Here is a 17,633-nt window from a genome sequence, read left to right on the forward strand (position 1 = left end):
GCGGGCGTGCCGTCCTCCTCGTCGGACGAGATGACGATGCGCTGGCGCGGCTTCACGCCCGTCGTCACTCACCTAGTCGGAGTCGGAGTCGTCGTTGACGCTGGAGCGCAGCTTGGAGAGCGTGCGGCGCGCGGCGGGCGTGCCGTCCTCCTCGTCGGACGAGATGACGATGCGCTGGCGCGGCTTCACGCCCGTCGTCACTCACCTAGTCGGAGTCGGAGTCGTCGTTGACGCTGGAGCGCAGCTTGGAGAGCGTGCGGCGCGCGGCGGGCGTGCCGTCCTCCTCGTCGGACGAGATGACGATGCGCTGGCGCGGCTTCACGCCCGTCGCGCACTCACCTAGTCGGAGTCGGAGTCGTCGTTGACGCTGGAGCGCAGCTTGGAGAGCGTGCGGCGCGCGGCGGGCGTGCCGTCCTCCTCGTCGGACGAGATGACGATGCGCTGGCGCGGCTTCACGCCCGTCGTCACTCACCTAGTCGGAGTCGGAGTCGTCGTTGACGCTGGAGCGCAGCTTGGAGAGCGTGCGGCGCGCGGCGGGCGTGCCGTCCTCCTCGTCGGACGAGATGACGATGCGCTGGCGCGGCTTCACGCCCGTCGCGCACTCACCTAGTCGGAGTCGGAGTCGTCGTTGACGCTGGAGCGCAGCTTGGAGAGCGTGCGGCGCGCGGCGGGCGTGCCGTCCTCCTCGTCGGACGAGATGACGATGCGCTGGCGCGGCTTCACGCCCGTCGTCACTCACCTAGTCGGAGTCGGAGTCGTCGTTGACGCTGGAGCGCAGCTTGGAGAGCGTGCGGCGCGCGGCGGGCGTGCCGTCCTCCTCGTCGGACGAGATGACGATGCGCTGGCGCGGCTTCACGCCCGTCGTCACTCACCTAGTCGGAGTCGGAGTCGTCGTTGACGCTGGAGCGCAGCTTGGAGAGCGTGCGGCGCGCGGCGGGCGTGCCGTCCTCCTCGTCGGACGAGATGACGATGCGCTGGCGCGGCTTCACGCCCGTCGCGCACTCACCTAGTCGGAGTCGGAGTCGTCGTTGACGCTGGAGCGCAGCTTGGAGAGCGTGCGGCGCGCGGCGGGCGTGCCGTCCTCCTCGTCGGACGAGATGACGATGCGCTGGCGCGGCTTCACGCCCGTCGCGCACTCACCTAGTCGGAGTCGGAGTCGTCGTTGACGCTGGAGCGCAGCTTGGAGAGCGTGCGGCGCGCGGCGGGCGTGCCGTCCTCCTCGTCGGACGAGATGACGATGCGCTGGCGCGGCTTCACGCCCGTCGTCACTCACCTAGTCGGAGTCGGAGTCGTCGTTGACGCTGGAGCGCAGCTTGGAGAGCGTGCGGCGCGCGGCGGGCGTGCCGTCCTCCTCGTCGGACGAGATGACGATGCGCTGGCGCGGCTTCACGCCCGTCGCGCACTCACCTAGTCGGAGTCGGAGTCGTCGTTGACGCTGGAGCGCAGCTTGGAGAGCGTGCGGCGCGCGGCGGGCGTGCCGTCCTCCTCGTCGGACGAGATGACGATGCGCTGGCGCGGCTTCACGCCCGTCGCGCACTCACCTAGTCGGAGTCGGAGTCGTCGTTGACGCTGGAGCGCAGCTTGGAGAGCGTGCGGCGCGCGGCGGGCGTGCCGTCCTCCTCGTCGGACGAGATGACGATGCGCTGGCGCGGCTTCACGCCCGTCGCGCACTCACCTAGTCGGAGTCGGAGTCGTCGTTGACGCTGGAGCGCAGCTTGGAGAGCGTGCGGCGCGCGGCGGGCGTGCCGTCCTCCTCGTCGGACGAGATGACGATGCGCTGGCGCGGCTTCACGCCCGTCGCGCACTCACCTAGTCGGAGTCGGAGTCGTCGTTGACGCTGGAGCGCAGCTTGGAGAGCGTGCGGCGCGCGGCGGGCGTGCCGTCCTCCTCGTCGGACGAGATGACGATGCGCTGGCGCGGCTTCACGCCCGTCGCGCACTCACCTAGTCGGAGTCGGAGTCGTCGTTGACGCTGGAGCGCAGCTTGGAGAGCGTGCGGCGCGCGGCGGGCGTGCCGTCCTCCTCGTCGGACGAGATGACGATGCGCTGGCGCGGCTTCACGCCCGTCGCGCACTCACCTAGTCGGAGTCGGAGTCGTCGTTGACGCTGGAGCGCAGCTTGGAGAGCGTGCGGCGCGCGGCGGGCGTGCCGTCCTCCTCGTCGGACGAGATGACGATGCGCTGGCGCGGCTTCACGCCCGTCGCGCACTCACCTAGTCGGAGTCGGAGTCGTCGTTGACGCTGGAGCGCAGCTTGGAGAGCGTGCGGCGCGCGGCGGGCGTGCCGTCCTCCTCGTCGGACGAGATGACGATGCGCTGGCGCGGCTTCACGCCCGTCGCGCACTCACCTAGTCGGAGTCGGAGTCGTCGTTGACGCTGGAGCGCAGCTTGGAGAGCGTGCGGCGCGCGGCGGGCGTGCCGTCCTCCTCGTCGGACGAGATGACGATGCGCTGGCGCGGCTTCACGCCCGTCGCGCACTCACCTAGTCGGAGTCGGAGTCGTCGTTGACGCTGGAGCGCAGCTTGGAGAGCGTGCGGCGCGCGGCGGGCGTGCCGTCCTCCTCGTCGGACGAGATGACGATGCGCTGGCGCGGCTTCACGCCCGTCGTCACTCACCTAGTCGGAGTCGGAGTCGTCGTTGACGCTGGAGCGCAGCTTGGAGAGCGTGCGGCGCGCGGCGGGCGTGCCGTCCTCCTCGTCGGACGAGATGACGATGCGCTGGCGCGGCTTCACGCCCGTCGCGCACTCACCTAGTCGGAGTCGGAGTCGTCGTTGACGCTGGAGCGCAGCTTGGAGAGCGTGCGGCGCGCGGCGGGCGTGCCGTCCTCCTCGTCGGACGAGATGACGATGCGCTGGCGCGGCTTCACGCCCGTGGCGCCGCGCGTCATGCGCCGCGCCACCGCGCCCGCGCCCGCGCCGCCCGAGCCCGAGCCCGACCCGTCTGCGGCGTAACGTAATGCTCGTTCAATAATTATAATCATCATTATTATTATTATTAATTCAGATTTACATCCATTCAATTGTTAGTAACATTTGAAAAATTAGAAATTAATGTTAGTACGACAACTGTTAAAAAATTTGGTTTTCTGTGCAACTGCACCCACCGATACATCAGTGGCGAGTCCCACTGGTCAACAAACACACACAGGCACCGTTTTCTCATAAAGGTATAAAGTCATATATATAAGTAAAAGTGATCTTTTCAATTTTCAGAGTATTATCCTTAAATAAAGATGCAATCTGATAAAGTTTTGGAAAATTAAGCATTGTGATATATATTTTGTGGTGTCAAGGTTGTGTGGTATTTATTTATTTTTTTAAAAAAATAAATACACATGCTATCTCATTGTAGCCCCACCCCATTGTGATATTTCGCGATGTTTATGTGGAACCCCTCCTTTGAGAGCTTCACGTGACTAATCGACGACCCCAAAGTAAAAAAGCCGAATATTTTACATACCGTCATCATCTTTGTGCTTGGCTTTAGCCTCCTTTTTCGCCAATTTCTCCTGCTCCTTCTTGTCCATTTTAGCTTGTTTTATCGCTTTACACTTCTCGAGCGTCGGTTTTCCTTCTAAACCGGCGTTCACTAGTAACTCTAACATTTTCGCTACACGCTCTTTATTTTTTGTGCAACCTGAAAACATAGTTTGAATTTTTAATGTCGATATCAATTAAATATAAATTATAACAACTATAAGATTAAAATTGTTTTATATTTTCAATAAAACCGTTTTGCAGAATCATTTTTATACTTAACTAGCTGACCCGGCGAACTTCGTATCGCCTAACAGTGCCTTTTAAGTATTATCACAAATCTAGTATAGAAAAGTGTTGTTTTTAGACTTTTTCAGGAAATTTAAATTTTTTTTTTTAATTTTTCTCCGTAAGAACCATCCTCGTACTTCAAGGAATATTTAAAAAAAAGAATTTGCGAAATCGGTCCAACCGTTCTCAAGTTTTGCGCTTAGCAACAAATTCAGCGACTCATTTTTATATTATAGAAGATACGTTTACAAGCACTAAGCAATCTCTTTTAAAAAGTAACATTTATTGAGGTAGGGCATAGCATAAAATATCCAGGTCATAATCCGGAGCAACCTGACTGGATGTGTACCTCACCCTTACAGCTATGATCAAAGTTAAATAATGCTGCTCTCAAGCAGTGTAGTGTTCCTGAGGTGAGTAAGGTGACCAAACCTTCTGGGGAGGGTCAGGGGTAGGATCGGCAACGGCTTTGCGGTGCTTCTCTGTTGCAGGCATCTATAAGCTACGGTAATCGCTAACCATCAGCTGAGACGTACGCTTGTTTGTCGAGCTAGTTGTATAAAAAATACCCTACAAGATCAACGTATCGGCTGAGTCCAGGTCACTCACCCTCGACGAGCTTCTTGTAGTCGAAGCGTATACCAGCCGCTTTACAAAACTTGCGCATGTCGGTGATGCCCGGTTGGCGCAGCTCGGGCGGCACGGGCGGGCGACCGCGCCGGCCCGGAGTGCTCGGAGTGCCCGGCGTACCGGACGCTCGAGACGTATTGTTCTTTGAGCCCTTGGGCCGGCCCGGCCTGCGTTTCAGAGGCATGTCCTGTGGGAAATACGAAGACGAAATTTTAATAATATCGAGAGCATGCAAAACCGTAAATAAACTTATTCAAATAGGCTTCGATCGTCAGTTTAGAAATGAAAATTTTAATTATCGTTAAAATCGAAGCTACCACGGATTCGGAATTTAGATTCTGCAGATAAGAATCGTAAAGAAACTCCGCAGTTACAAACAAAAAATTAACTTGTGCTTGTTTAGGCTGCTTATAAATGGATGCGCAAGATGAGCGAGGATTTTCTGTATATTGTTTTGTAATTATTATTATTTTTTTTTCGTTTCTGGTGGTCCTTTAAATAAATAACAAGATTTATATATATATATATATATATATATATATATATATATATATATATATATATATATATATTATAACAAGACTAGTTATTGTTCAATTCGCAGACTTATAAAATAAGTGATTTTCTAAAATAAAAGTAGCCTAAGTCGCTCCTTATTATCAGCTATCTGCCAGTGAAAGTCTCATTAGAATCGGTCCAGCCGTTTCAGTGATTAGCCAAAAACAGAACAACAAACAGACAGACTAACAGACAGACAAAAATTGCAAAAAATGTTATTTTGGTATATGTATCATGTATAACATCCATATGCATTTAGTGAAAAGTGGTTGTTTTAATATCACAAACAGACACTCCAATTTTATTTATTTTTATAGATATGTTGCTGATTCTTTGAACAAATAAATAAACAGATGATGGGCCTCTTAAGTTTAACGATCAACTTCGACCATGAAAATTCCCGAACAGTTCAGTAAAGTGACAGATGATCAGTTCAGTTTAAGAGAGGATGGGTAAAAATACGGAAGGCTTTCATTTCTTTCAGCTGAAAATACACTTGGCGAAAACAATCTTGTGTTTAGTGTTCTGACAGTAATTGTCACCTAGCGTATAGACAATGATAAGATTTTGGGATCTATGTAAACGTAAAAATAGGTTTTCATCAAAATCAATCAGTTAGGAGATCAGTGTCCTTTACAATTGCAGGAGAATTATGTAGATGTACAGCCAATAGATGAGAACACTTACATCGTCGCTTTCTTCCGATCCACTTCCTTCAGAGCCTGATGAGTCGTCTGATGATGAGTCTACCGTCGTTACCTGCAAATTGAAGACTGTTAAAATTTGATCCATCTATAATAACGGATGATATAAGAAAATCTTTTCTACGAGATACAGATTTTAATTTTAGATTTTCAAACTAATAAAAGTTTATAAAATCACATATTTCGATGTTTATAGTAAGCATTATTGAAGTGAAACTTCTTTAGGCGCATTAGGGTGTTGTGTGGCTACGGCAGTAAAAAGAATATAGCCACCTCCTCTCTTCTCGTGAGTGTCGTAAGAGGCGACTAAGGGATAACACAGTTCCACTACCACCATAGAACTTAAAAGCCGACTGATGGCGGGATAACCATCCAACGGCTGGTTTGGAAATATACAGGCCGAAGATGGGCAGCTGCGTCTTCGGTGCGACAAAGCCAGCTCTGCGGTCAACCGGCCTGCTCAGCGTGGTGACTTTGGGCAAAACACATGAATTCACGCCATTTTTGGCGTGAACTTGTGAAGGAAGGCCTTTGTCCAGCAGTAGACTGTGACAGGCTGAAATGATTAGGGTAAATTTTTTAGGAATGAAACGGTAACGTTTTTGTCGAGGGCGCTGGAGCTGAAACCTAAAGCTTTAGATTTGTATAAATATAAACGAGACTTAAAAATCAGTTTGCCAAAGAAGTTTCACTTCTGAAATGTGTACTTTGTACGCAAGCACTTTTTATATTTTTTATTTATAGTATTAAGTGAGCTCATTAAGCAATGCTCGCCGGTCCTATGGCCCACCTCGCCGGCGAGCGCGGCGCGCGGCGGCTGGCGCGCGGCCAGCAGCTTGGCGGCCGCCGCCTTCTGCGCCGCCAGCTGCGCCGCCTGCACCGCCAGCCGCTCGCGCTCCGCGTTGGCGTCGTAGTAGTTGTACAGCACCGACAGCGGCACCGGCACGTCGCCGAAGTACACCTCGTTCGGGATGTGCGACGAGTCCAGGCAGTCGTCGCTCCACCGCCTGCCGAGCGTGACGTTAAAGCGAGTTGTTCTAACTCGATACAAAATAATAATGACTGATGATGTGTTAAATTTGGTATAAAAAATGTTTCGGTTGTCTTGTTTTTAAATATAATATATATATATATATATATATATATATATATATATATATATATCTTTAATTCATTTAATACATATCAGGTATCTTTTTTTTAATAAGGATCACAAAAATGCCCTTGCAAAAGTATCATTACAAATTTTTTTTAAAAAGTTACTAGGCGTGGCTTCTATAAGCTACGATAATCGCTTACCGTCGGGTGAGCCGGACGCTTGTTTGCCGACCCAAAGAAAAAAATAGCCTCCCACCTCCGGAACTGTATCCCCGAGAAGTCCTTCCGGAAGGGGCGGATCGCGTACTGGTAGCCGGGCGCGCGCGGGCGGCCGACGGGCGCGGCGCGCGGCGGGGGCGCGGCGCCGCGGGGCGCGGGCGGCGCGGGCGCGCGCGGCGGCGTGCCCGGCGGCTTCGGCTTGTTGGTCGAGCCCTTGGGCCGGCCGCGCTTCTTCGGCTGGGGGACCAATTAGCTGGTTACTAAATTATCACATATTCCTATTATGCGGCGCTCAGGGGGACTACACGACTACGCAAGAATTTTATAGGTGTTGCATTTTGAGTATTTTGATACTATCTTTGAAACTTAGTGTTTTTTATTGAAGTAGGGCTCAGCAAAAAACATCCAACCAAAAATCTGAAGCAGTCTGACTGGAAAAGTACCTCAACCTAAAACATGATTAAAGCCAAATAACCATTATCTTAAGTAGTGTTGTGTTTCTTTAGTAATGTTATGGGGTTAGTAACGCGCTTGCAATAGTTCTAAAGGCTATGTTGTATTATAGAATTTAGAAGATGGTTTAGATCAGAACTGTCCAAACGAAAAAAAACAAGGGTCGCATGCGGCAAGCGGCTTGTTTTCATGCGGTCCGCGATGCATTTTTTAAAGTGTAAATCAATCAGAAAATGGTTTTAGACATAAATAGTTTGGATAATATAATTCTTTGTCAAAACGTATATTTAGTATTTGGTATAATTTATTTATTTATTTTACAGGAAAAGTTACAGCTAAATAACATGGATTTAAATATACAAATAGGTACATAAAGGCCAATTAAAAGTTAAATATAGGACAAACACGTTCACTAATGCGCTAACAAAAGACTAGAGGACTAGAATTAAAAAAAAAAGAAAAATAAAAATTTGTTTCCCTAAACCAACAGCCTACCTATGGTTAAAAAACTGATCGGCCATAAGACGTTTTAGACGGTGACTTGTAGTGTTAAATAGGTCTACATGTAATTTATCTGTAGTCTCATTGAAAAACCTGCTCGCTCTCAACAAGTAACGATTCTGGCTATAATTAGTTCTGGTACTGGGTATAAAGATTGAACTGAAGAAGAGCTATCTCTTCCAGACAACCTTTGGGCTAGGTTCTAGGTTATTAGTTTCAAAATGTATTGATTATAAACAAATCTCTATAGTTAGTAGCGTAAGTATTGTTGTACCTACCTCTAGACCAGGTGTTATTTTACCAGGTGTCATGCCTGGCTTAGCACTCTCCGGACTGCTAAATGGTTTTCTTTCATCTTCACTGTAACAAAAATAGATTAATAGGCATATTCTTTCATATTAATTTAGTACATATTTTTTTAGTGCATTTTCTTTCAATTTGGACTAAGGAACGTACCCCATACCACGTGATCCGTTCAGGGGGCGGAGGTGGTCTTTAAAAATACCACACTTGATCAAGGGATGGTCTCAGGTTTTCGTCACGTAGTCAACAATCTCTATAAAAATCTCACGCTTTTACAAGCTATATTAGTGTTAATAAAGACAAACTTCTAAAAAACATATATTTTTACTATTTGTCATTGCGTCCATTCGTTATTTATATTATTGGAGTTATCAGGGAAGTGGACATACAGTTTTTTCATATGTGAACAAATAATTTTAGATGCCTAAGGAATCTGCCTGTCTAATATAAGATTGAAACTGCCTGTCTAATATAAGATTGAAACGTCGTCGCAAATTCTACGTGTGGTCACCAAGGGAGGAGGGGGTTAAGAAATTGTTAAAACGGGTCACGTAGTATGGGTACGTTCCCTTAATTACTTTTAAATTGGCGTAAGGCCGTTACCTAGCAGTGCGATATTAACATAAAAAAATAGTTTGCTTAAGACCGCATGGAAGAAGTAAAAAATTTCATTGATAGTATAAATTGATTGCGATTGTATATATATATATATTAGTGATGTTCCGGATATCCGTATCCGTGGATATGCGCGGGAAAAATGAGATCCGTATCTGTATTTAATTATTTATTAATTTTTAATGGAAACAAACAGTATATAATTTTTATAAAAAAAGCACACATTTGGAAAATCATCACCAGAACAGTTTCCAATGACTAATGAAAATTAATTAGTTATAATTTTTTCCTACAAGTCATATAATTACTTGCATTTACATTCGTTGTTTCCGAAATTCAGGTTATTAACCATTCGAAAATAGTTAATTCTTATTTCTGACCTTACTTTAATTTTTTTAATTAGTATGTAAAATTTGCAAAATTACAAACCTTTTGTCTGATGGTGTGACTGAAGGGAGAGTTTCATTAGGACGCACTTCCTTATTAACTTCTGATAGACTGTCAGGCTTCCCAGGTTCTACAAAAGAAATATTATTTATTATCACTCATTTCTATACAAGTAATCTTCAGTTACAAGAATGTTGATGCAAAGGTACATACATAGCCCATTCCATAATCTTCAGCTTTAATATCTGAAGCATTCGAAATACTATTCACATTAATGTTGTTATGAATTTATAATATTTAGATATTTTATTAAATTATAAACATATTTTTCTAAATACCCTCTTCTCATTTTTTTAAACTATTCTTTAAAACCATATTTTGATTCTAATTTTGAATAGGTCTGTATCTTAGTATTGCTGTTCAATACACACATTTATCATTATTTTCTTCATTTTTCATGCCTGTTTTTTTTTTTTTTTTTTTTTTATTGAATTACTTGTGTCTGGAGCAAAGCTCTGTAAACTTGTATGTATGAAAAAAATAAATAAAATTAAATAAACCCTACTCTACCATCTATCTTCCATCAATCTACTACTAAACCCTTGCTCTCAATATCTCCAAGTATATAGTATTAACAAATCATCCAAACCCGCGGATTAATGTGTGCAGAGGTACAGATTCTAATAAGAAGATCAATGACATTCCTGCTTTTATCACTATAAATACATAATACTACTACTAGCCCGTTGGCGCAGTTTGTAGTGACCCTGCTTTCTGCTCCGAGGGTTGTGGGTTCGATTCCCACCCCGAGTCTGGGTGTAATATAAATATTTATTTATATATTTATATATGTATTATTTATAAGTATGTTTATCGAAAAAAAAAAAAATATGTAGCTATATACCAGTCGGCTGTTACCTATAACACAAGCATTAAGTTGCTTACTTTAGGAACAGACGACCGTGTGTGTATTGTGTAGATATTTATTTATTTATTATTTATTTATAATATGAGGGTCATTTGAAAAGTTCTTAGCCTAACATACTTAATAAAACCACACGATTTTGAGTTTATTTTTATTTTTCAACATACTCTTCTCCGAGCTCAAAACACTTTTTCCATCGACCCGGTAAGGCTTCGATACCCGTTTTAAAAAAATCTTCGTCTAACTCCTCAAAATAAGCGTCCACGGCGGCTATGACCTCTTCATTTGTAAAAAAATGTTTACCACCTAAAACTTTTTTTAGCTTTGGGAACAGATAAAAGTCGGACGGTGCTAAATTCGATGAATATGGGGGATGAGGTAACAATTCGAAGCCACATCGATGGATTTCTGCCATGGATTGCACAGAGGTGTGAACGCGCGCATTGCCCTGATGAAACAAGACTTTTCTTCTCAATAAACGTACCTGGACGTTTTTCTTTGATTTCTTCTCTCAAACGACGCAACAGGTTGCAATAGTAATCGGAGTATAGTTTCACCCTTTTTTAAATAATCCACGAGAATTATATCCATTTTTTGCATCCCAAAAAACGGATGCCATGACTTTGCCCGCCGATAAAACCACCTTTGCCTTCTTTGGGGTGCGCGATCCTGCTCTTTTCCATTGTTTCGACTGTTCTTTTGTTTCGGGTGTATTGTGGTGAACCCAGGTTTCATCCATGGTTACAAATCTTTCAACAAATTCTATTGGGTCGGCTTCATATAACTCTAAACAGTCGCGAGAAGTTGTGAGTCGGTTGCGTTTTTGTTCCACTGAAAGCAGTCGCGATACCCACCGCGCAGACACCTTAAAGAATCCAAGTTCAGTAGTAATTATACGATGTCTTCGCTCAGATGAGATGCCTACAGTCTTAGCTATGTCCTCGACAGTCAAACTTCGATCAGATAAAATTAAATCACAGATTTTTTCTTTGTTTTGATCAGTGGAAGCAGTCGAAGGCCGCCCACTACGGGGCTCATCTTGAATGGTCTCACGACCACGTTTAAACTGTGCCACCCAGTTTTTAACAATCGCATACAAAGGAGCGGACTCACCCAATGCAGCAGACATGTCTTCATGTATAGCTTTTGGAGTTAAACCTTTCAAATTCAGGTATTTTATCACTGCACGATGTTCAATTTTATCCATTTTCAAAAATAGCTCTGACTTGACTTACGGTATCACGTGTAAACGAACAATGAGTTACTGTGAATAAACTAAACAGTGCATACTTGTTGCTAAATAATGTAACTACAAAATGAGGGCAGTTATAAAAAAAAACCAATGACTTTAACCATGTTAGGCTAAGAACTTTTCAAATGACCATTGTAGTATTAAAAAAATATACGTAAGAAACGTAATTAAAAATACCTGTGGGTTTCTCCACGTCTAACCTCCCCGTTGGTAAATCTACTGAAACAAGACATTATTTTTAATTAATATTCCATGACAACTAATCTCGTGTAGGGGTCTCATCATTCATCATTACAGCCTATACAGTCCACTGCTGGACATAGGCCTCCACAAGCTTACGCCAAAAATAACGTGAACTCATGTGTTTTGCCCATAGTCACCACGCTGGGCAGGCGGGTTGGTGACCGCAGTACTGGCTTTGTCGCACCGAAGACGCTGCTGCCCGTCTTCGGCCTGTGCATTTCAAAGCCAGCAGTTGGATGGTTATCCCGCCATCGGTCGGCTTCTTAAGTTCCAAGGTGGTTGTGGAACCTTGTTATCCCTTAGTCGCCTCTTACGACACCCACGGGAAGAGAGGGGGTGGCTAAATTCTTTAGTGCCGTAGCCACACAGCACAACAGGGGTCTACAACTTGGTAAACAAGTACCCTTGTCTTGTTTGTCTCACCGGATGGTGAGCAATTAGCGTAGCTTATAGACGCCTGCAAAACCAGAAGCATCGCAAGCGCGGTGCCGATCCTATCTCCAATCCCCTCCGAGGAGCTCTGGTCATCTCACTCACCAATAGGAACTCAACACTGCTTGAAAACAGTATTATTTAGCTACAGCTAAATAATACTGTTCTAATCTTCTTAAGTTCGAGGTACTACCCTAGTCTAGTTTGTTTTGTGCGATGTGCTAATCAATGTGACGTTCGTTAGTATGTTAGAAGTCCGTTTTATCTGTAATTGTGGCCAGAAATATATATAATTATTTAATTCATAAACGTTGTAAATAATGAATGCGGTTTAATAATTATAATAATAAGAATTCTTTATTTGTCAGAATATGGTAAAGAAGGAGTCAAATTCACAGTTCAACCAACATATTATATTGGTTTATTCAGTGTGCAGAAATTAATTCTACAACTTCCATAAATTTAAATTTAAACTATGTCAAAGATGCAAAAAACACCAAATAATATGAATAATTTAATTATAAAAGCAGAAAAAAAAATGAATAATATAAATAATAACTCAATATTCTGTGAATATTTCAAGTGTCTACTGTTGCCGTTATCAATATCGAGCCAAAACAAGCAAAAAAACCGTTTGTGGTATGGAAGCCCCCTAAATATTTATTTTATTGTTTTTACTATTTGTTTTTATAGCGGCAACAGAAATACATCATCTGTGAAAATTTTAACTGTCTAATATTTTGGGTACGAAATAATAAATCTATATTTGACAATGACTCTTTTTTTTTATAATACAACAAGGTAGGCAAGTATGAAGAATCCAATCATTTGTCTGGTTTCTGGAAACAATACTACCTATAACATACATTTGTCATGAGCAAACGTTGTCAGCGATGCTAGCCCAATAGCCTTTTTTCACCACCATGTCAAACGTCTTCAGTTCTTGACATTTACTCTTACTTTATCACTCATATTTAACAGCAATATTTTGATTTACAGCCTTAAACCCTACGTAACCAACATTGTAACAAAAACTAGCTTATAAATTAGACTAGCAACTTCTAAATATCCTAATCCTACTGCATAAAGGAACAGTTGTAAATCAAGTTCTTCTAGTCTATATATATAAAAATGAATGTTTGTCTGTATGTCTTTTATAGAACCGTAAACTATGCATTTGATCATGTCATGATCTGTAGCAGTGTTGTGCAAGCCCACAAAGATTTCTGAGTTAGTACAACCAATAAATAAAAATAAAGAAAGCGAAGCAACGCGCGCAGTGTACAGCTAGTTCATTATATTATCATGTCATCTGTATCTTTTTTTAATTATTACTATTTTATTTTTAATCAATTATATACTTAAACCATACAGAGTTGGTCAATACATATTAATTCATTATTATGTATATAAATTATATATAATACATATTAATTTATTATTATGTATATAAATTATATATAATACATATTAATTAATTATTATTATTACATATCAATTAATTTATTTTGCATCGAGCATTTTTAATACTGTCACTAAATATCTCAAATGCTCTGGTTTATATCTGCCACAGGAACAAAAACATTTCATTAAATAAAATAAAAAATCAAATCGTACATCAAAAGAAAGAAAGTGTTTTTTTTTTATATTTATTTCATTACTAGCGACCCATCCCGGCTTCTCATGGTTGCAAGAACTATCCGTGTTCCTCTACTATATTATGCATGTATTATAAATATAATACTTCCTCTGGAATCACTCTATTTACTAAAGAAAACCGCATCAAAATCCGTTGCGTAGTTTTAAAGATCTATGCATACAGATAGCGGGAGGGGGATTTGTTTTATACTATGTAATGATTAGAACTTAAATCAGAAATCATTTAAAATTCTAATAATAAAATAAATACCGATTGAAAAAAAAATCTTTAATCATTTCAATTGGTTCAAGTGCTGTAAACAAATAATACATACCTGTTGATAATTCTGTAGGTTTGCCGATGTCCAGTGGTTTCACTGTTGCATCTGAAATATACATAAATAACAGAAAAAATATATTATTGTTTTTTTTTTTTAGTAACCTGGACCTGATTTAATAAAAATTAATACTAGGACACTAAAAGAAGTAATTTTAAAAACATCAATTTGAAGACTAGCATTTTTGGGTTCAGTCCTATGCCTGTGTCTACTATATAATTGATAGAATGTTTTGTTTTGGTTATCTTGTTAGGAAACCTACATTTCTTTATGTAAACGTTAATGGTAAGATTTACTTTTACTTACATAACATTGATGAAACAGATTTCAATAATTTATTATATTATAACCAAAAAAATGGACCACCATTATTATTATAATAGTGCTAGTTAGTGAATTTTTAAGTATTTGCTCACTTATAATTTATTAAAACTTTTATTATACCTCGTGGTTTATCAATGTCAGGCCGGTGTGCCAGGTCGTCTGGCTTGAATATGTCTGTTTTTATTTTTATTTTTGGCTGTTCTAAATCACTTGCCTGAAAATAAAGAAAAGTTAATCTTAACTTTTCATTACCTAATAAGAACACAATACTATCAATGGCAAATAATAATGTTCAAAAATACACCATTTTGTTAATTATCACTTTCGATTTCTTGAGAAATTGCTTTATTTTATATTTTATATGAAATACTGAAAATTATATTAATGTTTAGTCAAATTAGGTACTTCACATAAATGATAAGTTTCAACTTGAGATGCTCTAAAAAGTGTTTCCGATAATATTGTTTGTTTTTCATATACCAGATGAGACAAACATTGCCCTCTCTTGCAAACTTTTAAACATGTGAAGCTTTAATAGTTACGTGTTCTAAATTGTTTTTAATTTTAATAAAAACCTTCAAAAAAGTTTAAAAAACGTAAAAAAATAAAGCAAATGAAACCAGTACTCTTTCTCGAGTTATGACATGACTAAGGCTAATAAGGTTTTATTTTAATGTATATAGGTAGATATGTTTCTATTTATATTTTTAGGTATATATATTTATATATAGCTAGACAACTTCATTCAGTTTTTCTCAAGGTTTTATAATCTACTATTATAGTAAAATAAAATAAATTAATAAGTAGTAAACATTTACCATCATTTCAGCTTCTGGATGGGGTCTTTTTTGTGTATCTGATGGTTCCAATTTGATCTCAGGTTTCAAGTGTTTAATATCAAGGGGTTTTTGGGTGTCCAGTGGGGGGAGTAAGTGTGGTTGATGTGGCCAAGTTGGTTTGTGGACTCCAACATCCGCACCATAACTTTGCACTGAAATAATTTAGAAAAACTAAGATGCTATACCCTTCAAATTAGTTAATTTTTAATATTTCACTTAAATAGTAATTGTCAGTATTTTTATTTTATTTATATCACTAGTTCATTTAAGCTTCTTTCTTAAGATCTTAGGATCATTTTTTTTGTTCACAATACATTAAAACAAAAACAAGAAAAAAATTACATAAACAGTAGAATTTTTGTAACTTTTAATAAATGTTAATGTTTTTTTACTTAATTATAATATGGTGAGAATTGTTTTGTAACAAAGTTTTTTTTTTTAAATGTAAACAACAAAAAATTTTAGAATTTATTTTATCAAAACATACCCATATGCGATTGTGCCATATGTAATTGTGCCTGCGATGGTTGTTGTGGCGGGAAACTCTGATGATGCGCGTAATTTTGATGCGCAGGCGGCGCGTACGACAAGTTTTGTGGAGCGTAACCCCCTGGAGGTGGAGGCCCATAGGCCGCGAATGCCTCAGGCGGCGGATAATGCGTATTATACGCACCGGCATACGGCTGGTACGGGATTTGGTGACCATTATCTATATAAACATAAACCTATATGAGTACACAGCACTTAACGATTTTCCCGCGAAAAAAAAATCCATTACAGAAACATACCGATATAATTAAGCGGTAATCCATTTCCTTGGACAACGCCGTGTCCCGGTTCACCCTCCATCCGCAACCGCTTCTGATTCATTGCTCTTTCCGTATCATAGTTCATCTTGGTCACTAGAATAATAAAGTTCCTATAAATGCACCATTTGTTATTGCACTAATATACGTTTCGACGCCGCCGTAACAGCAAAATAAAGTCTAATAAACTGTTCGTGTTAACTATGACAGACGCCAACCGGACGCTAGCAATATACACAGGTTATATGCTCTGCAAAAGCAAACATAAGCGTACCTTTGTTGGACTCTGATTGTTATTGATTTTAGTTAATAGAATCACTCAAAGCTTTATTTGCAATGTATTGTTTCATAATAAAGTACAATATTGAATCAAAATAACTGTTGCATACAAAATATGCACTAAATTATCTGTTAAGTGACAGTAAAATTAGAAAAAAACACAAGTGAAGCGGAGTTCATATATTTTTTTCTTTTCAATCTTTTTTCATTGTGGTAATACTATAGTACATAGTATTTGTTAGGTACAGTATGTACGATGTATGAGGAATATAGTAGTGCATTCGTACGAAACATTATAAGATAACAGCCATAAAATTGAAATGAACACTTTATTGTTTGAGTTATTAAAAATAGATGTAAAAGTATTGTTTAAATTTTATTATGAAATAGTACTTGTTACTGTTAAATGTTTGCAATATCGAAACGTTGATACATTATCACAGCAGCCTTTCGCAGCCACTACTGGAAATAGGCCTCCACAAATGACGCCAAAAATGACGTGAACTCATGTGTTTTGCCCATAGTCACCACGCTGGGTAGGCGGGTAGCATACATATTATTAGAATTATTTGTAGGGTAAACTTTGATACTTAACTAGTGATAGTAAAACAGGCCCTAAGAAAGCGCTTTTGTAATCTGTGGCTTTGTGTCTAGTTAGACCTAGGATGAAGTATGCTCTACTTGATCTATGAGGTAGACACTGTCTAGCGCTTGTGATTTTGTTTTGGCGTTATATAGATGTGTTATATCTTATACTATTAAACGAGCAATTCTTTTATATATATATGTATATATATAATCTGAATCTCGGAAACGGCTCCAACGATTTTCATAAAATTTAGTATATAGGGGGTTTCGGGGGAGATAAATCTATCTAGCTAGGATTCATTTTCAGAAAATGTCGTTTTATCCCTGTTTTTAGGGATTGAAAAAATATCGTTAGAATACGAAGGTAAATTTCGCATTCGTCAATTTAGTTGCAATAGCTCGGTGGGAAATCGGCCAGTCGGGATCAACCGAGAAGATCATGGTTCAAATCCCCATGTCCCCATTTTTCCCCATTTTTTATTTAAATAGTTCTTATTTTTTATTATTATGTCGGTAAAATCGAAAAATATTATTCATATTTTATCATTAATATTTTTTAAATTATTTTTTATTTTTGATTTTTTATATTTATTTATATTTTTTATCGTTGTCGGTAAAAAAAAATATTATTCATATTTTATAAATAATGTAATTCATATTTAAATATGATTTTGTTTTGATTGTGTACAATAAAGAGTATTATTATTATTATTATTATACCTGATAGCGATCGTTAC

General features: G+C 41.0%; 1 protein-coding gene across 1 annotated transcript; it reads right to left on the bottom strand.

Annotated features, from left to right (window-relative positions):
- Nucleotides 1–2,746: 2,746 nt before the first annotated feature.
- LOC123663700 (nucleolar protein dao-5-like) lies at nt 2,747–16,255 on the bottom strand. Its single transcript, XM_045598367.1, has 14 exons — nt 16,012–16,255; nt 15,707–15,932; nt 15,203–15,368; nt 14,505–14,598; nt 14,058–14,108; nt 11,587–11,628; nt 9,275–9,362; nt 8,206–8,287; nt 7,011–7,210; nt 6,447–6,663; nt 5,640–5,711; nt 4,374–4,581; nt 3,457–3,633; nt 2,747–2,937 (listed from the first exon to the last, which is right to left on the bottom strand). The coding sequence occupies exons 1-14, from the start codon at nt 16,115–16,117 to the stop codon at nt 2,747–2,749; spliced, it is 1,920 nt and encodes a 639-aa protein (XP_045454323.1). The 5' UTR covers nt 16,118–16,255.
- Nucleotides 16,256–17,633: the final 1,378 nt, after the last annotated feature.

The sequence above is a fragment of the Melitaea cinxia genome, chromosome 20, assembly GCF_905220565.1.
Source record: "Melitaea cinxia chromosome 20, ilMelCinx1.1, whole genome shotgun sequence".
NCBI classification, from domain to species: domain Eukaryota; kingdom Metazoa; phylum Arthropoda; class Insecta; order Lepidoptera; family Nymphalidae; genus Melitaea; species Melitaea cinxia.